Below are 18,522 nucleotides of genomic sequence, written 5' to 3'. Positions count from 1 at the left end.
GCTGCACTTCCATTTCTTGTTCTCTTTCGGTGGAGGAGAAATCCTTCACGACTGAGACTATTTTTATTTTTGTACCTTTTCTCCACGTTAAAAAACGACCCTGGTGTCTAACTCTGCCCCGTGGGGAGGCATAGTAAATGGGTACAATTGTGTACAAAATGGATCCCCCCCCCCACAAAAAAAAAAAAAGAAATTGAAATGTTAGGTGAAAGTACATGATAGTTAAAAAAAGGTGAAATGCGAAAAAGTAGCTCGAGGGTCAAATGGTTAATACCTTGCAAACGATAATTTTGGTTATGGTTAACTTTCGTCACCCGTTGTTTACAAAGCCATTTGCCGGAAGTGACGTTTTATCTACGGATGATCAAAACCGTATAAAATGAACCTTTTTTTTTTTTTATATAAGTTTTATTCTAACAGGCTTTATGGACTTTTGTATTTAACTGTTTTATTCTTTTTATCAAAAAAAAAAAAAAAATAGAATTTTTATATTGACTTATGGACTGTTTTTCAAACATCGAAATTTTTTTTTTTTTTTAAATTAAATTCTAAACTTTATTTGAATTTTTCAACAAACTTTTACAGAGATAAAAAATAGACTTTATAGATATTAACGAAAAGTCTTTGTTTATTTTAACTCTTTAACAAATTTTTACAGACAAACTATATACTTTATACATATTTTATAATTTATTTCGATGTTCGAAAAACAGTCCATAATGTCAATATAAAAATTCTATTTTTGTTTGATATAAAACGGTTAATAAATACTAAAAGTCCATTAAGTTCAAATAAAGCCTGTTTGAATAAAACTTATATAAAAAAAAAAAAGGTTCATTCTATACGGTTTTGATCATCCGTAGATAAAACGTCACTTCCGGCAAATGGCTTTGTAAACAACGGGTGACGAAAGTTAACCGTAATTTTTGGTCCAAGTTTGGAAGGAGGGTAAAGGAGTACCCAGGAGTTGTTTACGAATCATCAGCAGCAGCACGTTTTGCCGCTGCTGCTGATGATAATTGGTGAAAAAGGCATTTTGGGCTCATTTTCAATTTGCCATTTCCTGAGAGAACATGAATTTTACCATGCTCCATGAACAACTTCGGACCAGTGATGGTGTTCTTAATTTTTGCCAAGAACATAAATTATTGGCAACAAGCAAAAAATGCGTCACATGTGGTACCATCTGCAATCTAGTGACAAGAGAGGACACCTCGGATGGATTTACCTGGAGATGTACAGCAAGTATATGCCAACGGAGGTTATCCATACGGACAGGGACATTTTTTGCCAAGTCCAAGTTGGCAATGGCCTGCATAATAAAAATTATTTATTTGTGGGCCTTTGAGCGAGCAAGTAAAAAAGACCTCCAGCGCGAATGTGGTGTAAAATCCGCACACACTATCGCGGATTGGAAAAAGTTTCTCAGAGACATTTGCCAGGATCATTTTGTTAGAAACCCCCGGCAGATAGGGGGCCCCGGCCGTACAGTGGAAATAGGCGAAACTCTGTTTAACCGACGCAAATATAACGTCGGAAGAATTTCAGAACCGGTCTGGGTCTTTGGTGGCTACGACCCCACTGAAAAGGAGGGCTTCTTGGTGAGTGTACCAAACCGAAATGCAGAAACCCTCCTTCCATTAATAAAAAAATACATTCTGCCGGGGAGCACGGTCGTGTCAGATTGTTGGAAGGAGTACAGCAAAGGTGGGGGAGAGGGATATCGCGATTTAACGGTGAATCACCAGGTTCACTTTGTAGATGCTCAAACGAAGGCTACACCGACCCATGTGGTTGCAGTAATGTGGAAAGCAGCAAAACAGCGCCACAAAATTGAATGCGGAACCAAGCGGGAACTTTTAGACACGTATCTCTCAGAGTTTATGTGGAGGCAAACATTTGGTGGTAACCCGTTTGTCTCCATATTAACTCATATAGCTGAAAGCTATCCCGTGAACTAGCTTCTTTTTATGTCCGTTATCTTTTCTGCCCCATACTTTGTAGTTTCATGTCGCCCAATAGTCCGAGGAAACAAATTCCTAAGAAAATGATCCTGACATGTATGGCTATAGAAAAAACGTAACGTACCCACTTTTTGTGTTTTTTAAAAAATTATTTTGAAAATTATTCCATAAATTATATTTTTGGTATTATTATACAAACACCGTGACAGGGTTAGGGTTAATTCGCTGTCACGGTGTTTGTATAAATTTACCATATTTTTTTGAAAAAAAAAAAAAAAAAAAAAAGTGAAAAGGTCATTCCTTTTTCTTATGAAAAGTTTTTCATTTTACAAAAAAAAAAACTTTAACTTTGCTTAAATTATTTTTGAAAAAGACATTCAAAAAATTTATTTGAAAAAACTTAAATTATATTTTGTGAAAAAAAAAAGTGAAAAAGTCATTCCTTTTCTCATTTCCTATGAAAAGTTAATTCATTTTACAAAAAAAAAAAAAAAAAAAAACTTGAACTTTGCTTAAATTATTTTTGAAAAAGACATTCAAAAAAGTATTTTATTTGAAAAAAATTAAATTAAATTTTGAAAAATAAATTTTTCAACTTAATTTGACAAAACATTTGTTTAGCTTTTTTTTTCCTTGAAAACATTACAAGTTTTCTTCTATTCGACTCCCATGCATGTGAAAAATAATTACTTGAAGTTTTTCTGTTATTATTTGACAATAAAAATTACTTTGCAACTTGCCTGCATCATTCATTTTTCTATTAAAAAAGTAATTATGAAAAAAAAAAAAAAAAACAGGGTATGTTTTACGGCATTTTAGAACTTCGCCAATACAAGATGGCGTCGTGCATTAGCCACGTTTTGGTTTGGGAAAAATGGAGACGGTATAATTTTAAACCACTCTAACATTCGATATGAAATAAAAAGCACTTAAAACTACTTAAATATACCAACGAATGATGCAGATAAGTTGGAAAGTAACTTTTATTGATAATGTTACCATTTATTCTTTTCATGGCCAAATTTCGTGAATTTGGCCTTCAAGAAATTGTATTTGGCCTTTTTTTTTTAAATTTGGCTTCAAATTTGGCTTTTTTTTTTTTTTTTTTTTACACAACTATAATTTTGGCAGTGTTGTACTTTGTCCCGAAAATTTTCGATAACTCTTGGCGATTCACAATTTACTTATGACACCGTTCATATTAATTTGATTTTTACGCAAACTAAAAAGCACGCGGTCGCTTTTTCATTAAAGTTTCGATAAATTTGCACGTGTTTTTTTTAATACGCACGTTAAAGTTATTTCAAGTTATTACAAATACAAAATTAATTTATTTAATTTGCACGTTTTAATTTTTAGTTCTTTCTAGTTATTACAAATTAATTTATCTTTATATTTTTTAATGTCTATGCAAAACTGCACAAGTACCATTTTATTCAATATTTTGTTTCGAGAGCAAGATGCTTAATAAAAATGTTCCTGTTAAATAATTTTCATGTTATTCAATATTTTGTTAGGTCGTGTTAAATAATTTTTATTCAAAAACTTAATACAATTGTCATTTTATTCAATATTTTGTTTGTTCGAAATTAATTTATTTGTAATAACTTGAAATAACTTAAAAAAAAAATAAAAACGTGAAAATAAAAATAAATTAATTTTGTATTTGTAATAACTTTAACGTGCGTATTAAAAAAAAACGTGGGTAAATGTTTCGTTTAGGTCCACCTCCACAATTTTCTTTAAAATGACATTTAAAGGTTTTCGACTATGCTGAATACGAAAATCGCATTGAAATGTTGCAGAGATAAGTAGTTATCAAGATAGAAAAAAATGGGTAAAACTATACAAACACCGTGACAGCGAATTACCCCTACCCCTAACCCTAACCCTAAACCTAACCCTAACCCTAAACCCTAACCCTAACCCTAAACCCTAACCCTAACCCTAACCCTAAACCCTAACCCTAAACCCTAACCCTAACCCTAACCCTAACGCTGTCACGGTGTTTGTATAATAATACCAAAAAATGCATTATGCACGGTAATTTTGGCGGCCATTTTTTTGCGCGCGTGCGCCCTAAGCAATCAGAATTTTACACGAAGGAAAAAAACCAAGATGGCCGCTTAAATTACCGTGCATAATGCATTTTTTTCTATCTTGATAACTACTTATCTCTGCAATATTTCAATGCGATTTTCGTATTCAGCATAGTCGAAAACCTATAAATGTCGTCATTTTAAAGAAAATTGTGGAGGTGGACCTAAACGAAACATTTACCAAAACGTGCAAATTTATCAAAACTTTAATGAAAAAGCGACCGCGTGCTTTTTAGACGGTGTATTTCAATTTCGTTTGCATAAAAATCAAATTAATATGAACGGTGTCATAAGTAAATTGTGAACCGCCAAGAGTTATCGAACATTTTCGGGACAAAGTACAACACTGCCTTAATTTTATAGTAATTAAAGAAAATGCGGTTTTGTATTACTGTATACACATAGATTCGAAAAAGTTATCAAAAAAAACAAATATATAACAAATGTTATCAAAGGATAGATAAATCACTTTTCTACCAAACTGGATATATTTTTCGTGTTTTTATTCAATTTAACATGTTTATTCAGCTCGAAAACCATAGTGTTTACCGATGTATTGGAAAATTCAAAATGGCGGCCGACTCTCTCTTTAACACGGTAAGTTCGGAAAAAGTTGTAATAAATAATAAACAAGACAAAATACTGTTAGAAATTCGTTCAATATATGTTACCGTGACATAACCTGACATATATTCGGTGGTTTTTTAATAGTATTTTGTCTAGTTTATTATTTATAACACCTTTTCCCGAACTTAACGTGTTAAAGAGAGAGTCGGCCGCCATTTTGAATTTTCCAATACATCGGTAAACACTGTATGCTTTTCGATCTGAATAAACATGTTAAACTGAATAAAAACACGAAAATTATATCCAGTTTGGTAGAAAAGTAATTTATCTTGCCTTTGATAATATTTATTTGTTATATATTTGTTTTTTGACAACTTTTTCGAATCTGTGTGTACAGTAATACAAACCCGAAAATGCTATAATTTTTCAAGCAGGTTCGTGTTGAAATATTCTGGAAACTTGTATTTGGCGCTGCTGCTGCTGCTGCTAGTCACGGCTTTCGCGGTCATTTGAAATAAGGTTCGATTTAAAATAGCCACAAAACAGCAGCGCCAAATTCACTTTTCTACAATATTCTAAAACAAAACTGAAGGAGAAGGGAGTTTCAGGTAAATTCCCAAACATCTCCCCCCCCCCCCCTCAGTCCTCCATATTTTTATTTTTTTTTTTTTCGCGTTTTCTCTCTGTAAGCCCCCCCCCCCCGCGTCCATTTTCTTCGTTAGATGGCAGCATGTGACGTCATTTTACGGAGAAATCCGAGCGAGTGATAAGCTACGCCCAGGCCAGCTCATGCACTTAGAGAGCCGAATAAACATGTCACATACAATAAAAACACTAAAAAAAATCCAATTAGGTAGAAAACTTGTCTTGCCTTTATAACTTTTTTCGTTTCGAATCTGTATAGTAATACAAAGCCAATAAATATCAAAGGCAAAATGACTTAACTGAATAATTTTAGTGTTTATTCGGCTTGAAAATCAGTTTCTTGATATTTGAAGAAAAAGCACATGGCGGCTAGCTCGCTGTTGAATACGCAAGTTTGGAAAGCGAATTAAAACTAAAAATTGTTAGAAACCACCGAATATATATCAGCCTGTAACGGGTTTGTATTACTGTACACATAGATTCGAAAAAATTGTCAAAAAACAAATATATAACAAATAAATGTTATCAAAGGCAAGATAAATTACTTTTCTACCAAACTGGATATAATTTTCGTGTTTTTATTCAATTTAACATGTTTATTCAGCTTGAAAAACAGTATTTACCGATGTATTGGAAAATTCAAAATGGCAGCCGACTCTCTCTTTAACACGGTAAGTTCGGGAAAAGGTGTTATAAATAATAAACTAGACAAGATACTATTAAAAAAAACACCGAATATATGCCAACCAATGTCACGGTAACATATATTGAGCATATTTAACAGTATTTCAATTTTTAAACTAAAAATCAATCGACGATTTTACGATATTTTCAGGGTCAATGTGAAATTTTATGTTCTTTCCAATAAACCGAATATAATTTAGACAAACGTTTTTTTAAATTCACGCCCCCCCCCCCATTTTCAAGTTTCTCTTAAAAAGTAAATTTATGTTGAATAGTTTTATATCACAAATTGAAGAGAAAAGGTCAATAAATAATATATTCAAATTTAAAACAAATCCGTTTTTTAGAAATTTACCTGTAAAGTCCGAAGTTTAAAACCTTTTTAAAAAACATTTTTTTTTTTTTTTTTTTTTTAAGGTTTTAAACTTTAAGGTTTCATTAAAAAAAAAAAAAAACCTTTATTTTTTTTTTTTTAATGAAACCTTTGTCCTGGCTTCTTTAATTGAAAAAATAAATTAGGGCTTGAATTACACTTTTCGAGGAGTTATAAGCTTGGAAAGATGGGGTGGAATTATTCACTATTTTCACTAAATTTCTGATACACCTAAATCTCAGATGTATTACTGTACAGATTTAGTAAATCTGTACAGTAATACAAACCCAAATCTGTATATTCCAACTTCGAGTGTTTCAAAATGTTAAAGGCAAGATAACTTTCCTATCTGGAAGTTGTCATTGGCTTTATTCATTTTAAAATGTTGGTACAGAGGTGCACTTAACGAATCCTCTTAAAATGGGAACTTCTGTACTTTCACCTAACAATTTTATAAAGGGTGATTGTGCGATTGAATCGCACTATTTAAGTAGTTTTGCGCTCCCATGTTAAGAATGGCTTTCTAAACGTTATTTCAGCAGGGTGCAATAAGTCTCGCAAAAATGTTTTCAGTTCGAAATTGAACGTTGGGTGTGACCAAGAAAAATGTGGCCGCGATTCAAAACATTTTAAGTTTTTGAAAATGACTTAAATTTTGTAGAAACCTTTAATTTACAAACTTATTTTCTAAACTTCAGAAGCAAATTCGTTTTTTTTTTTTTAAACGGTAAACTTTTAACCCAGTTTATGTTTAGTAAATTCCTTTACTTTTCCAGATTTAACTTCGAATCTCTTGATTGTAAACCCCACCCCCACCCTCTTATTTATATATTTTATTTGTATTATAAAGTTCAATTTCATTGGAAAATAAACTTAAGTGCACCACCTTGATCTTATCCCCTTCCTCTGATTTCCTCTATTAAAAAATTGGCGCAATTAGTTCAACTGTTTTTAAATTCGGGGATGTTTCACTATAGATTCGAAAAATGGTCAAATATAACATGTTATAAGGCAAGTTACTCTTTTACGTATCTGGAAGAGTTTTTAGTGGTTTTGCTTATGTAATTCGGTTCGAAAATCAGTGTTTACCGATGTATTTGAAAAATAAAAATGGCGGCATGCTCGCTATTGAACACGGTAAGTTTGAAAAATGAGTTCAAACAAATGTAACGAACTGTTAGGCGGACATAACTCATTTTCCCAACCTTAAAAAAAAGAAATTGGCAAAATTTAACTGATAAATACTATGAAAGGGGTTCAGTGTCCGTTAGAAGTAGAGTCTACTTCAAGTAGACTTATCAATAAAAGTCATTTAAAAAAAGTTTAAAATGAAAGTGAGAAATTATAAATGTTTAATTTTCTCTTAAGAGTAAAACTTTTTCAAAATGTTTGAAAGTGACAAATCGTTTAGTTACTAAGGCAACGTAAGTAAATAAAAATGTTACATGCGCATGCCTTAGCCTGGACTAATGGAGCGACCATTAAATTTTTCTGCTGGTCGCTATGGAACTCTACGCCCAAGGAGTACTTTTTTTTTTTTTTTTTTTTTTTGAGGGCCCTTTTTTAATACGTTTTCCCTTATTTGAATTTTCTATTTTGAGCTTTTATCGAGATCCCGTGTCGGACATTTTTTTTTCTTCTCGCGTAACCCTTGACACTCAGTTTTTGAACTGAATAAATATCAGAATTTTTGTAGGAATTTGACGCCCCAACGCGAAACTGCGAATAAAATATAAACTCGTGATTTCTCTTAAAAGAGGGTTTATTTTCTTTCATACTTCCAAAATAACTTGAAGTTGTATAAAAAGTAATAAAAATATTTTATCATTTTTCTATTGATTCTTTTTTACGATATTTTCAGGTCAATGTGAAATTTTATGCTCTTTCCAATAAACCGAGAATAATTAAGAAAAACGTATTTTTAATTTACACGCCCCCCCCCCCATTTTGAAATATTTAAGTAAATTGCGAGCCTTTCCTAGTCTCACACAAAAACATGCGTTCACATTTCCAGCCATATTACTTACGCGCCCACGTCCACACACGTACATATATTCACGTTCGCGTACACTCACATTCATGTGTATACACACACGGTAACGTACACACATGTACTCGCACATGCGCACACGTACGCACACAAGGACAACATCACTTCCTCTTTCAAAGGAAATCCACACATCCGCAAAAGACCAGTGGAAACACCTATAAGAGCAATAAGCGGCTTCTCCCTTTTCCAACCTGCCTTCCGAGATGGTTGGTTGGTGCACCAGCCACCGCAGTTTCGGCAGGTGCGCACATACCTCACGCCACTTGTTACTATGTGGGACAAAAAACTAACAGACCGTACGTACACTTTATACGCTTTCTCTCTCCATGACCTGGATTGACATTCTCACTCTTTCTGTCTATACATATACAACTTGTCCCTGAGAATACCTTCGCGTAGCTGACTGCTAACTGATGTCAACCCTCTATCCTTTGTCTTTGTCTACACACTGGACTATCATTCTCATTTCTACTCGCTTCTCTTCCCATTCGCGAACAAACGATAGTGACCCGAACTTGAGATGAACACATTTCCTTTTTCTTTCTACACCACCAGTCCCGCAACAAACGATGGTTACACCCGAGCGCGGACATGAACACGTGTTATATCTAAAACATTTTCTTTCAACAGTAAATAAACGACACGTTTATCTATTCCATCAATTGAGTTTTTGTTTCCTTCAATTCCATTCGTTTCATTATTTTCTTGTAGCGGGTTAGGGTATTTATAAACTTGTGTTGCAGCCAGGATATATCACAAATTGAAGATAAAAGATCAATATATTCAAATTTAAAACAAGTTTAGAAATTTACCGTAAAGTCCGAAGTTTAAAACCTTTAAATCTTTAATTGAAACCTTGGTCCTTGCTCTAATTAAAGAAAAAAAAAAATTAGGGCCTGAATTACATTTTCTTTTTTTTTTTTTTCAAGTCTTTATAAACTTGGAAAGACGGGTCGAATTCAATATTTTTCAGTCTGACACACCTACTGCATTAAAAGTTAAACCACTGAAAACTTAGCCAGCTAGGTGGAAAACGAAATTTCAATTTTATCTTTTAAAACTAAAATTTCTTAAGTCTCCTTCAAAAACTCATGTTTTCAAGCGATATTCAATAATGGACAAGTTTTCCGGACACCATCAAAACTTGTAAACATTTTTTGAGTTGTCCAAAATGGTAAACAGATCGAATTTAATGTTTTAAGCAAAAACATTACTTTCATGTCAAATAGTAATTTGATATATCACTAACTCGCAAGTTTATAATTAAAACTCGATTTTTACGGAGATAGGGTAAAATTGCATTTTTAGGCACAAGGGACGTAACTTGGAACGAATATTTTAGATTACGTGTTCATGGCTGCAATAGTGTTGGCTATAGCGGCACTTAAAAACACAATAGCTGTTCTACTTGAATTTTCGTAACTTTGATATTACGATTTTCAACTTAAGTACTTTCAACAATAACTTTTTCTTTTCTTCCCCCCCCCCTTAAAGCGATATTTAAAAATCGATTTGTATGATCTCTTAACAAGCAAGCACCATTTTAAAAATTAGGTGTGCTTCTAAATAAGCAGTCTTTTTTGTTTTTTTATTTTTGGTTGAATTGTCAAGTACCAAATTATAGGTTTGTTTTACTATACACATTAGACTTAAAAAAAAAAAAATTATGAAAGGCAAGATAAGTTACTTTTCTACCTAACTGGATATATTTTTGTTTTTATTTGAAATGTTTAATCTGTTCAAACAGTTCACTGATTTATTAGAAAATGGCGCCAGACTATAAACACAGTAAGTTTGGGAAAATGAGTTAAAAATAAAGAAACTATAAAATACTCTCAGACACTCTCTCAATGTTACCGTGACATAGGCTGATATATTCGGTGAGTTTTTAATAGTATTTTGTATAGTGTTTATTTTTAACTCCTTTTCCCAAACTTACCATGTTAAACAGAGCCTGGTGCCATTTTAATTTTCCAACATCGGTGAACAGTTTTTCAAGCTGAATAAACAGGTTACATTAAAAACACTAAATTATCCAGTTACGTAGAAAAGTAACTTATCTTGCCTTTTGATAACTCCCCCCCCCCCTCAGTAAACTGTCGCCGGGTGGGCGTCTAGTTGTGATGTTCCGATCACAAAACAGATCATTACTGTGTCAAAGCAGGTCGGCTACAAGTCCCCAGGGTTTGATGGTCTTCCCTATGAATTTTATATGAGGCTGTTGTCCATGTATCTAGATTCTAAAGGATATTCAACCATTGATTTGCTCAGGACTCCATTCCTGGGCAGGTGACCAAGGGAGTGATCACGTTGCTGAGGAAATGTCAACAGCATGGTGGGGAGGAAAATCTAGATTTTAGGCCAAAGGTTCGCAACCGGAGTCCACATGTGGACCCCAGAAATATTCCATGGACCCTAGAGGTCCATGGAATATTTCACAGGCAAAACCTAAAACTTAGTTGTTGTAGAATACTTTTATTTGCATGAAATTAGTTTTCATTTAAAAATAAAGCTTAATTATATATTTCTTTGATTATTAAAACCTCAATTTATGAGTGAAAAATAGGTTGTCTTATGACCAATAGTTATGAAGGGGTCCATGAGCAAAAAAGGTTGAGAACCAGTTTTAGGCCATTGACTCTGCTAAACGGATATTGGCAAAAGTTCTTATCGCTTGCAGGTTGTCATCACTGACTTGATCAAACTCGACCAGAGCTATGCTGTGAAGGGGAGATCGATTCAAGCAGATCATTATTTGATCTGCATGATCCTAGACGGAATAGAAAACTACACCGAAGCTGCACTGATCGGTTTGGATTATCTCTTGGTTGGTGCGTCAGAGCTGCCTGCTCTCGCCTCTGCTTTACGTCTTGGCATTAGAGCCCCTCTTTCAAGTTAAGGGCCAGGGTTTCTGTGTTCGCCGATGACATGTTTGTGTCAAGTCGCACGGACATTGAAGCGGTGACCAAGGCACTCACTTGATATGAACTCACAGGCACTGTCTCCAACCATAGCAAGTCTGTCGGCCTGTGGCTGGAGTGGAGACGCTACATTTCCGGGCATATTCAGCTGGACCGATGCCCACTTTCTTGGTGTTTGGTTTGGACGGGGGGTTCTCAACTAGATAAAAACTGGAGTGCAGACAAAGGTTGAATTGTCGGTAGGTTTGAATTCGAAAGAAATTGTCCTTGAAGGGTCGAGCCAAGGCGTGCGCCATGTACGTCTTTCAGCTCATCCTTTACTGGATGTCTATTTCTCGTTCAAAGGGCTCCTCTCCTCGCTCTTATGGAAGGATGGAAAGCATTATGTTCGCAGGGAGGCCTGGAACTGCCCAATCTCATGTCAGACATGCTGAGAGGTTAGCTTTCCTGGGTCGTTTGCTAGAGGATGTTCTGTCGCTTCCTGTGGTTGGAAGCGCCTTTCCCAACCTTAAGGTCAACGTAGACCGAAGAGGAAACGAACGTTTTTTGCCGAATCCGATTTTGAACTTTGCTGGGGACCAGTGTCCTCACACGGCCTAGGAAGAGACTTTATCGGGAACTAGTGGTGGTTACCGCTTCGATCCCCATGGGCAGCGGATGGACGATGTAGATCTGCTCGGTGGAATTGGGCGCCAGGGCGGAATGTTTTATACAACTCTGAATTTTCCCTTACCTGGCGACTGGTCCGAACATTTAGCTTTACACCAAACTTATATATATAATTATATATATATATATATAATTATATATATATATAATTATATATATTATATATATAACTAGCAAAGATACCCGTGCTTCGCACGGAGCTTTGTTGCGCACTCGGGTACCAAAATCTATGGGCACCTTTCCCGTAAGTTGATGTTGTAAGAGCAACGATTGCATAAGGTGATTAACATTTTAACTACCTCTTGTAGTGACTGAAATTCAATCAGGAACTTCACAAAACATTTTCATCAAAAAGGAAGGTTACTTGATGTTACATAGTAAATTTTTCATTGGAGTAATTTTCAACTCTTGCTTAAATTTTATCTTGCACATTCAATACTAAAAACTTACCACAATCAGATCATGTCAGTTTTTCCTCATATCCATTTCTCGAACTTTTCACTGAAGAGCCTCAGGGTAAACTACATTTCTGCTACTTTGATTTGGAGCCAGAATGTAGAGTTTTTCTGAACTTCCTGTCCGGCTGATGGAGACGTAGAACATACCGTGACTGAAGCAGTCTGATGTCAAGTCTACGCCAATGGTGTTAAATGTCTGACCTTGACTTTTGTTTATGCTCATTGCAAAACACACCTTCACAGGAAATTGGAGTCTCCGGAATTTAAATGGAAGTTCTGAGTCCGATGGAACTAAGGGGATCCTTGGCAGTAGAACGGTTTCGCCTTTGTAGGGACCACAGGAAATGGTGGCCTCAAGTACATTGGTGTGCAATCTGGTGATAACACATCTGGTTCCGTTTGTTGTTTTTGGTGGTTCCAAGGATCGAAGAATCATGATTGGCGATCCAATTTTGAGATTTAAAATGTGTGGAGGCATTCCAGATATCTCCAAAGAGTTTAAAAACTCCACAGGGTAGTGAACAGCTTCATATTCATTAGTAGCCGAATCAACTGACTTGTATTGCTTTGTGTCTCCTGGAAATTCATCCATTATTGAATTGTTCAAATGATTCACATTGCTGTTTAATGGCGAAATAATAGCCCTCTCAGCAAGCCAATCCGGTGATTTTCCATTGTTTTGCAGGTCTGGGTACACTTTGTCTTTCAGTTGCTTCTGATTACCGACACATTTACCAAGCGCAGTTGGAATCTTAATTGTGTCAGGTGAAGAAGTGATAGGAAACTGACCATTACCGATTTGGAGAAGCAATTTTGAGAAGTCTGCTGCAGCTGTGTTATCAGAGATATAGGTTCTCATATTAGTAGTCAGTCTCTTCACTATAACGTGCCTCCAGAGATAGGATTGTTTCAAACTTGCATTGACAATGTTAGCCCTTGTGCCATTTTTAACCACTGGGAGGATTTGACGGAAATCACCGCAAAATAAGGTTGGAATGCCAACCATGGGATTCTTGTTTCCTGTGATGTCTTGCAGTGTTCGGTCAATTGCTTCATAAGCACTCTTGTGCGTCATTGGGGCTTCGTCTACAATGATTGCAGAGGTGTCTCTAATTACATTTGCCAAGGCTGAGTTACCAGTAATTTTGCAAACTGGCTGATCCATTCGATGAGTATCCAAGGGTACTTTAAAAGTGCTGTGAAGAGTGCGGCCACCTTGTAGTAGAGTAGCAGCAATGCCACTGGATGCTGTTGCAAGCACAATCTTTCTCATGGATCTAATCTTTGCAAGGATCAAATTGATTACAAAAGTCTTGCCCGTACCACCTGGAGCATCAAGAAACATCATGTTTTTGTTCATTTCACCTTGTGCTTCCAACATTGCCATGAATGAATTGTAAACTTCTCTTTGAGAATCGGTCAGTTTTTCTTGCATATTTTCTGCTTGTAGGGAAAGTTCTTCAAGATTATAAGTAACTTCACGTTGATACTCTCTCGCGAGTCTTTTATCTCTCCCTTGCGTTGGTGCAGGTAATCCATAGCTTGCCAATGGTTGACCGCACATAAGGAGAACTTTTTCTTCAATTAGACAAAGAGTTTTATTGTAGATGTCCTCATTAAAATCTGCTTCTGGATTGTTAACTTCTTGCCTGTATCTGTGAAGAATGTCTTCAGATATTACATCACGAAAAGCCATCCAGATCTCAAGAGGATTTCTTGGCTCACAGGCTGTTAAAATTATCACAAATAGGCTTCGCAAATTTGAAGGTGATTGAGTGGCACTTGCCTCTCCTACTGCTTGATGCAAGTGATGGTCATTTTCTAGAAGGCCTCGAGCAAGGCACGCTGCTCTGTATGTTTCAAACACCTGACCATTGTATGCTCGCAAATCTTGAAATGAAGTTGGACCAGCAACCTCATTGAGCAACAGGCGTAAGAAATAACACTCCCCTGCTTTTGGACTAATCGTGTAGATTCTCCCTGTGCATGGTGCCTTCCATACATCATCATTTTCAGTACCTTCAACTTGTACCCCACGCATTCTTCTCATCCATTTCTTTGTCGATTTGTTCCAAGTGTAAAACTCAGGGACTTCTACGTATTTGAGACCCCTTGCAAAGTCATCCTCATGGCAGAGTTGAAAAAATGCTGTCAAAGTTGTGGCAGGCGGTGGACCTTGGGCTCGTTCCAGAGCAGTATCAGCTGAGAACATGACACGCTGCCCATTTTCAAAATGAACAGAAAGTTGTACAATTGGGGGGAAATGTTCATGGATGGGATGTTCCAATATCCTCCAGGCCGCCTCTGAACTGCCGACATACCTTGCATTCTGGAACTGCTGGATCTCATCCGCAATGTGACTTTGTACTTGGCCTTGTTGGTTAGCTGCTCCATCAGTTCTTTGTAGTTCAAACACTGCTTGATCACATCCTTTATTCACGTATTTGAGGACATATTTGATGCTTTGGATCGAGCTGCAAATTTCTACGTTAATGTGAGCGTTGAACTGCTGAAGGAGGACCTTGTTGTACGGAACAATCCACTGGTTTGTTATTTCTTGATTAACATACCGACCATTTCTCTTCATCCTTATTGTACCAGTCTGGCCTCCATCTTCTGGTTTTCTTCGCCTGTACTTGGGGTAAGAGTCTTGGCCTTGCTCGGTACACTGAAGAAATTCTTTTGGGTATTTTTTGGAACATTTGTTGTCAATCATACATGGACAATTTGGATTAAATGGTCCACAAGGTCCATGCACCATATGTGCCATCACTTTAGCATGAAGATCAGGATCTTCCTCTTTGTCAGGGATCTCTGCAGATATGCAGAGATCCATTTTTTCTGGTAGAAGTTTGTCCTCTGGGGCCTGCAAGGTGAGGATGTGTGCATGCGGCAGTCCTCTTTTTTGATATTCAATACTGTACAGGAAAGCCCTCAACCTGCCAAATCCTCCCTTTTTAATAAATTCAAGTAACTTTTTTAGCTTCTGCCTGAAAACCCTGGCAACAATATCTGGACGATCCTGAGGGTCTTGCCCTTGAAGACAATTTTCTGTAATTTCTGTCCACTTTGGATTTGTTGTGAACGTGATGAAGAGGTTGGCTCGGCCCATTCGCCGAACATATGCCATGGCATCACTTTGACGCTCAAACATGTATCGAGGGCCTCCTGTATAAGTTGCCGGAAGTACAACTCGTTGACCAAACTGTTCTGGATTCCCATCCTCCCTAAGAATTGAATCTCTCAAGTTGCTATAATTGTCAGCTCTCAGGGTCTGTTGCTCACGCCTCAGGAACTGTAAACGTTCTGTTTCAATCTTGCAGTACACATCCACCAGCCATTGTTGAAATAGCCTTCGGTACCAGAGAAAATAGTTTCCAGGCCGAGTCATTAAATGGTACGAATAAAATTGCTGTTGGGTAACTTTTCGCCCATTGGATGCCTTCATGTAGATGTTGTAAGATGGAGAACCATAGGGGTACATTAACGGGTACATTAAAGTATCGTAGAGGGGATGTAGTTCGGAGATCCGTTTTAATGTATCATTTCTAAAACGCAAGACAATATCCCGGTTAGCTGTTGGTTCATTCTCCATTAATATTCCAATCTCATACGTTGTTGTTGGAGCATTGAATCGCCGTGGATGCTCTTCTTGCGGCCTTCGGTCTTCCCTTATGACAACTTTATGTTCTACCAAGTGTTCTTCTTCAATCCTCTCCTTTGTTGTTTTCAGCTGACAAATGAAGCTGTTGTTCTCATGTAAAAATTCAGTCAGACTTTGGAGAATGTCTCTATTGAGTCTACTGTCACGTCCCCGATTATGTAGTTCCTCTTCCAGACTATCCAAGAAGTAGACTTGAATAAACTTTGCTGTTTCATCTTCAGGTGGTAAAAGACTCCCAATCTGGTGGCAAACCTGGCCTCGAATTCTAAAAGAAGGATTCCACCCATGTACTGCCGCAATTTTGTGACCAAATGATGTCATTGCAAAACAATTGTTATAACTGCGTAGATTTTGCAGAAAATCTTTAGAGATGGGACCATTGCCGGAGAGCAAATCTTGAAGCAACTGAGGCAGTGGTGGAAAGCTATCAAGCACAACTTTGCCAGAAGAACAACAACAACCAGGGGTTTCTCCTTTAAATTTTACAGCTGAGCAATGTTGACATACTTTGTCCATTTTTCCTATATCAGCTGTAGTGAGATAGTCATTTTTGTTGTAGAGCAATCCTTTTCTATTGCAGTGTTCTATTTCATGGTGTCTCAAAGCAGTCATTCGTTGTCTAGCTGCCTCGTTTTCTGTCAATTGCTGGGGCAAAGTCATACTCTCTCTCCATGCAGCCTCTCGTTGTTGCCCTTGGTATAGGCGAAAGCTTCGTTGGGTTTCCGATTCATTCTGATGTCGTTGAGCCACTCTCAACTGACCTTGTGTACGTCTACTTACCTCATATAATTCATTCGATCGTAATATTGCTTCTCTTTCCAGTGCATATCTTTGCCTTTCTTGAATTTCATCTTGTGATGAATTTAACCGCCTTACAGCATGTCTAGTTCTGTCAGCTTCACGTTGGGTTTCTCTTTCCAAATCTGACAGTCTTGCTCTCCTTTCTCTTTGACGTATCCTGTTAAGTTCTAGACGTCTTTCTCTATCTGAATTGTTTTCATTGGAGCGAATTGCAGCAACTCTTAGTCTATTAGCTTCCAATCTTTCCATTCTTTCTTCCTCACTTTCGTTTCTACTTCGTTTGGGTGGCATAATTTCGGTTTTAAACGGAATTGTTTAACGATATTAATGATTGTAAATTAATTAAGCGTAAAGGAAATGTATACTAACTGAAATGGACGAACTATAAATAATATTTCTGAATAGTACAATTATAAACAATCATATTGTACCTATTTACTATGCCTCCCCACGGGACAGAGTTAGACACCAGGGTCGTTTTTTAACGTGGAGAAAAGGTACAAAAATAAAAATTGTCTCAGTCGTGAAGGATTTCTCCTCCACCGAAAGAGAACAAGAAATAGAAGTGCAGCATCTGAAGAACAGATGCTACACTTTGATCTTGACCAATTATATTGTAGCAAAAATGAATAAAAGCGACCCACTTGTGACTCATTACTCATGACTCATGTGAAAATGTTTTTTTTTTTGTTTTTTTTAAAAAGCTTTAGTTGCAAAATTCTTGTTTTAAGTCAACGGGAATTACCTCCCTTTGATCTTTTCGTGGCTTAAAATTTTACAAATGAAACGACGTAAATCTCCCACATTATGGAATGATATAAGGAAGACATCACTAGAAAGACAGATTCAATTTTTTTTTTATTTTTTATTTTTTTTTTATTACTAGCCTAGGTGCCTGGCGTTGTCCGGGTGTTTAGAGGTGTTGAGCAAAAACTCTTTTTTAAAACCTGTAGGCAGGCCTGAACCTGTGACGCGAAGGCGGAAAAGAAAGTGGAGGTGTGTTAGTTGAGGAAAATTGCGAGCGCAAAAAAATAGTAAGGCTCGAACCCGTAACGTGCCAGAAGAAAAAGGTGAAAAAAAAAAAAAATGGTCATATTGATGTGTCCACCATGATTGTGACGTCATGGGCAGTTGAAATAAAGCCTTTTATCCGAAATTTGAATGTGTAAAAAAAAAAAAAAAAAAAAAAAAAAAAAACTCTTTGTAGAAAAATGCCCAGTTGAGGGTGAAGGAAATGTTTTTAGCCAATTTTTTTAATACTTGTCGTCCGAAGGATCGAGCTTCAAAATGATACTGGTCTCGTGAAAGTCCATCGCCTCTGAAAGTTTTACGTAGACATACATTTAAACAGACAGGTGGGATTTATATTATAATCTTAAGATTTGGTGCAACTACAATATATCGAAATTTTTGATATTGAAGTTCTAAGGCAAGCCAATGGTTTTTACTTGATTGTTACAGTAATGAATATATCCAAAAATTATGAAAAACGATAAGGTGGAACAAAAATGATTAAAAAAAAAAAAAAAAAAGTTTTGGCTAAAAGAACACCAGAGAGTTCCAAAGGGAGGTAAATAGCATGTAACTGACAATTTTTTTTTTTTTTTTTTAAATAAATTGTGCATTA

At 36.2% G+C, this 18,522-nt stretch overlaps 1 protein-coding gene across 1 annotated transcript; it reads left to right on the top strand.

Annotated features, from left to right (window-relative positions):
* The first annotated feature begins 1,073 nt into the window (after positions 1-1,073).
* LOC145263572 (uncharacterized) lies at positions 1,074-1,961 on the top strand. Its single transcript, XM_080120419.1, has one exon. The coding sequence runs from the start codon at positions 1,074-1,076 to the stop codon at positions 1,959-1,961; it is 888 nt and encodes a 295-aa protein (XP_079976545.1).
* Positions 1,962-18,522: the final 16,561 nt, after the last annotated feature.

Source organism: Euprymna scolopes, chromosome 39 (genome assembly GCF_053919585.1).
Source record: "Euprymna scolopes isolate OS-2025 chromosome 39, ASM5391958v1, whole genome shotgun sequence".
NCBI lineage: Eukaryota > Metazoa > Mollusca > Cephalopoda > Sepiida > Sepiolidae > Euprymna > Euprymna scolopes.
The sequence above is the reverse complement of the archived record's forward strand: the minus strand, read 5'-3'. Positions and strand labels throughout refer to the sequence as shown.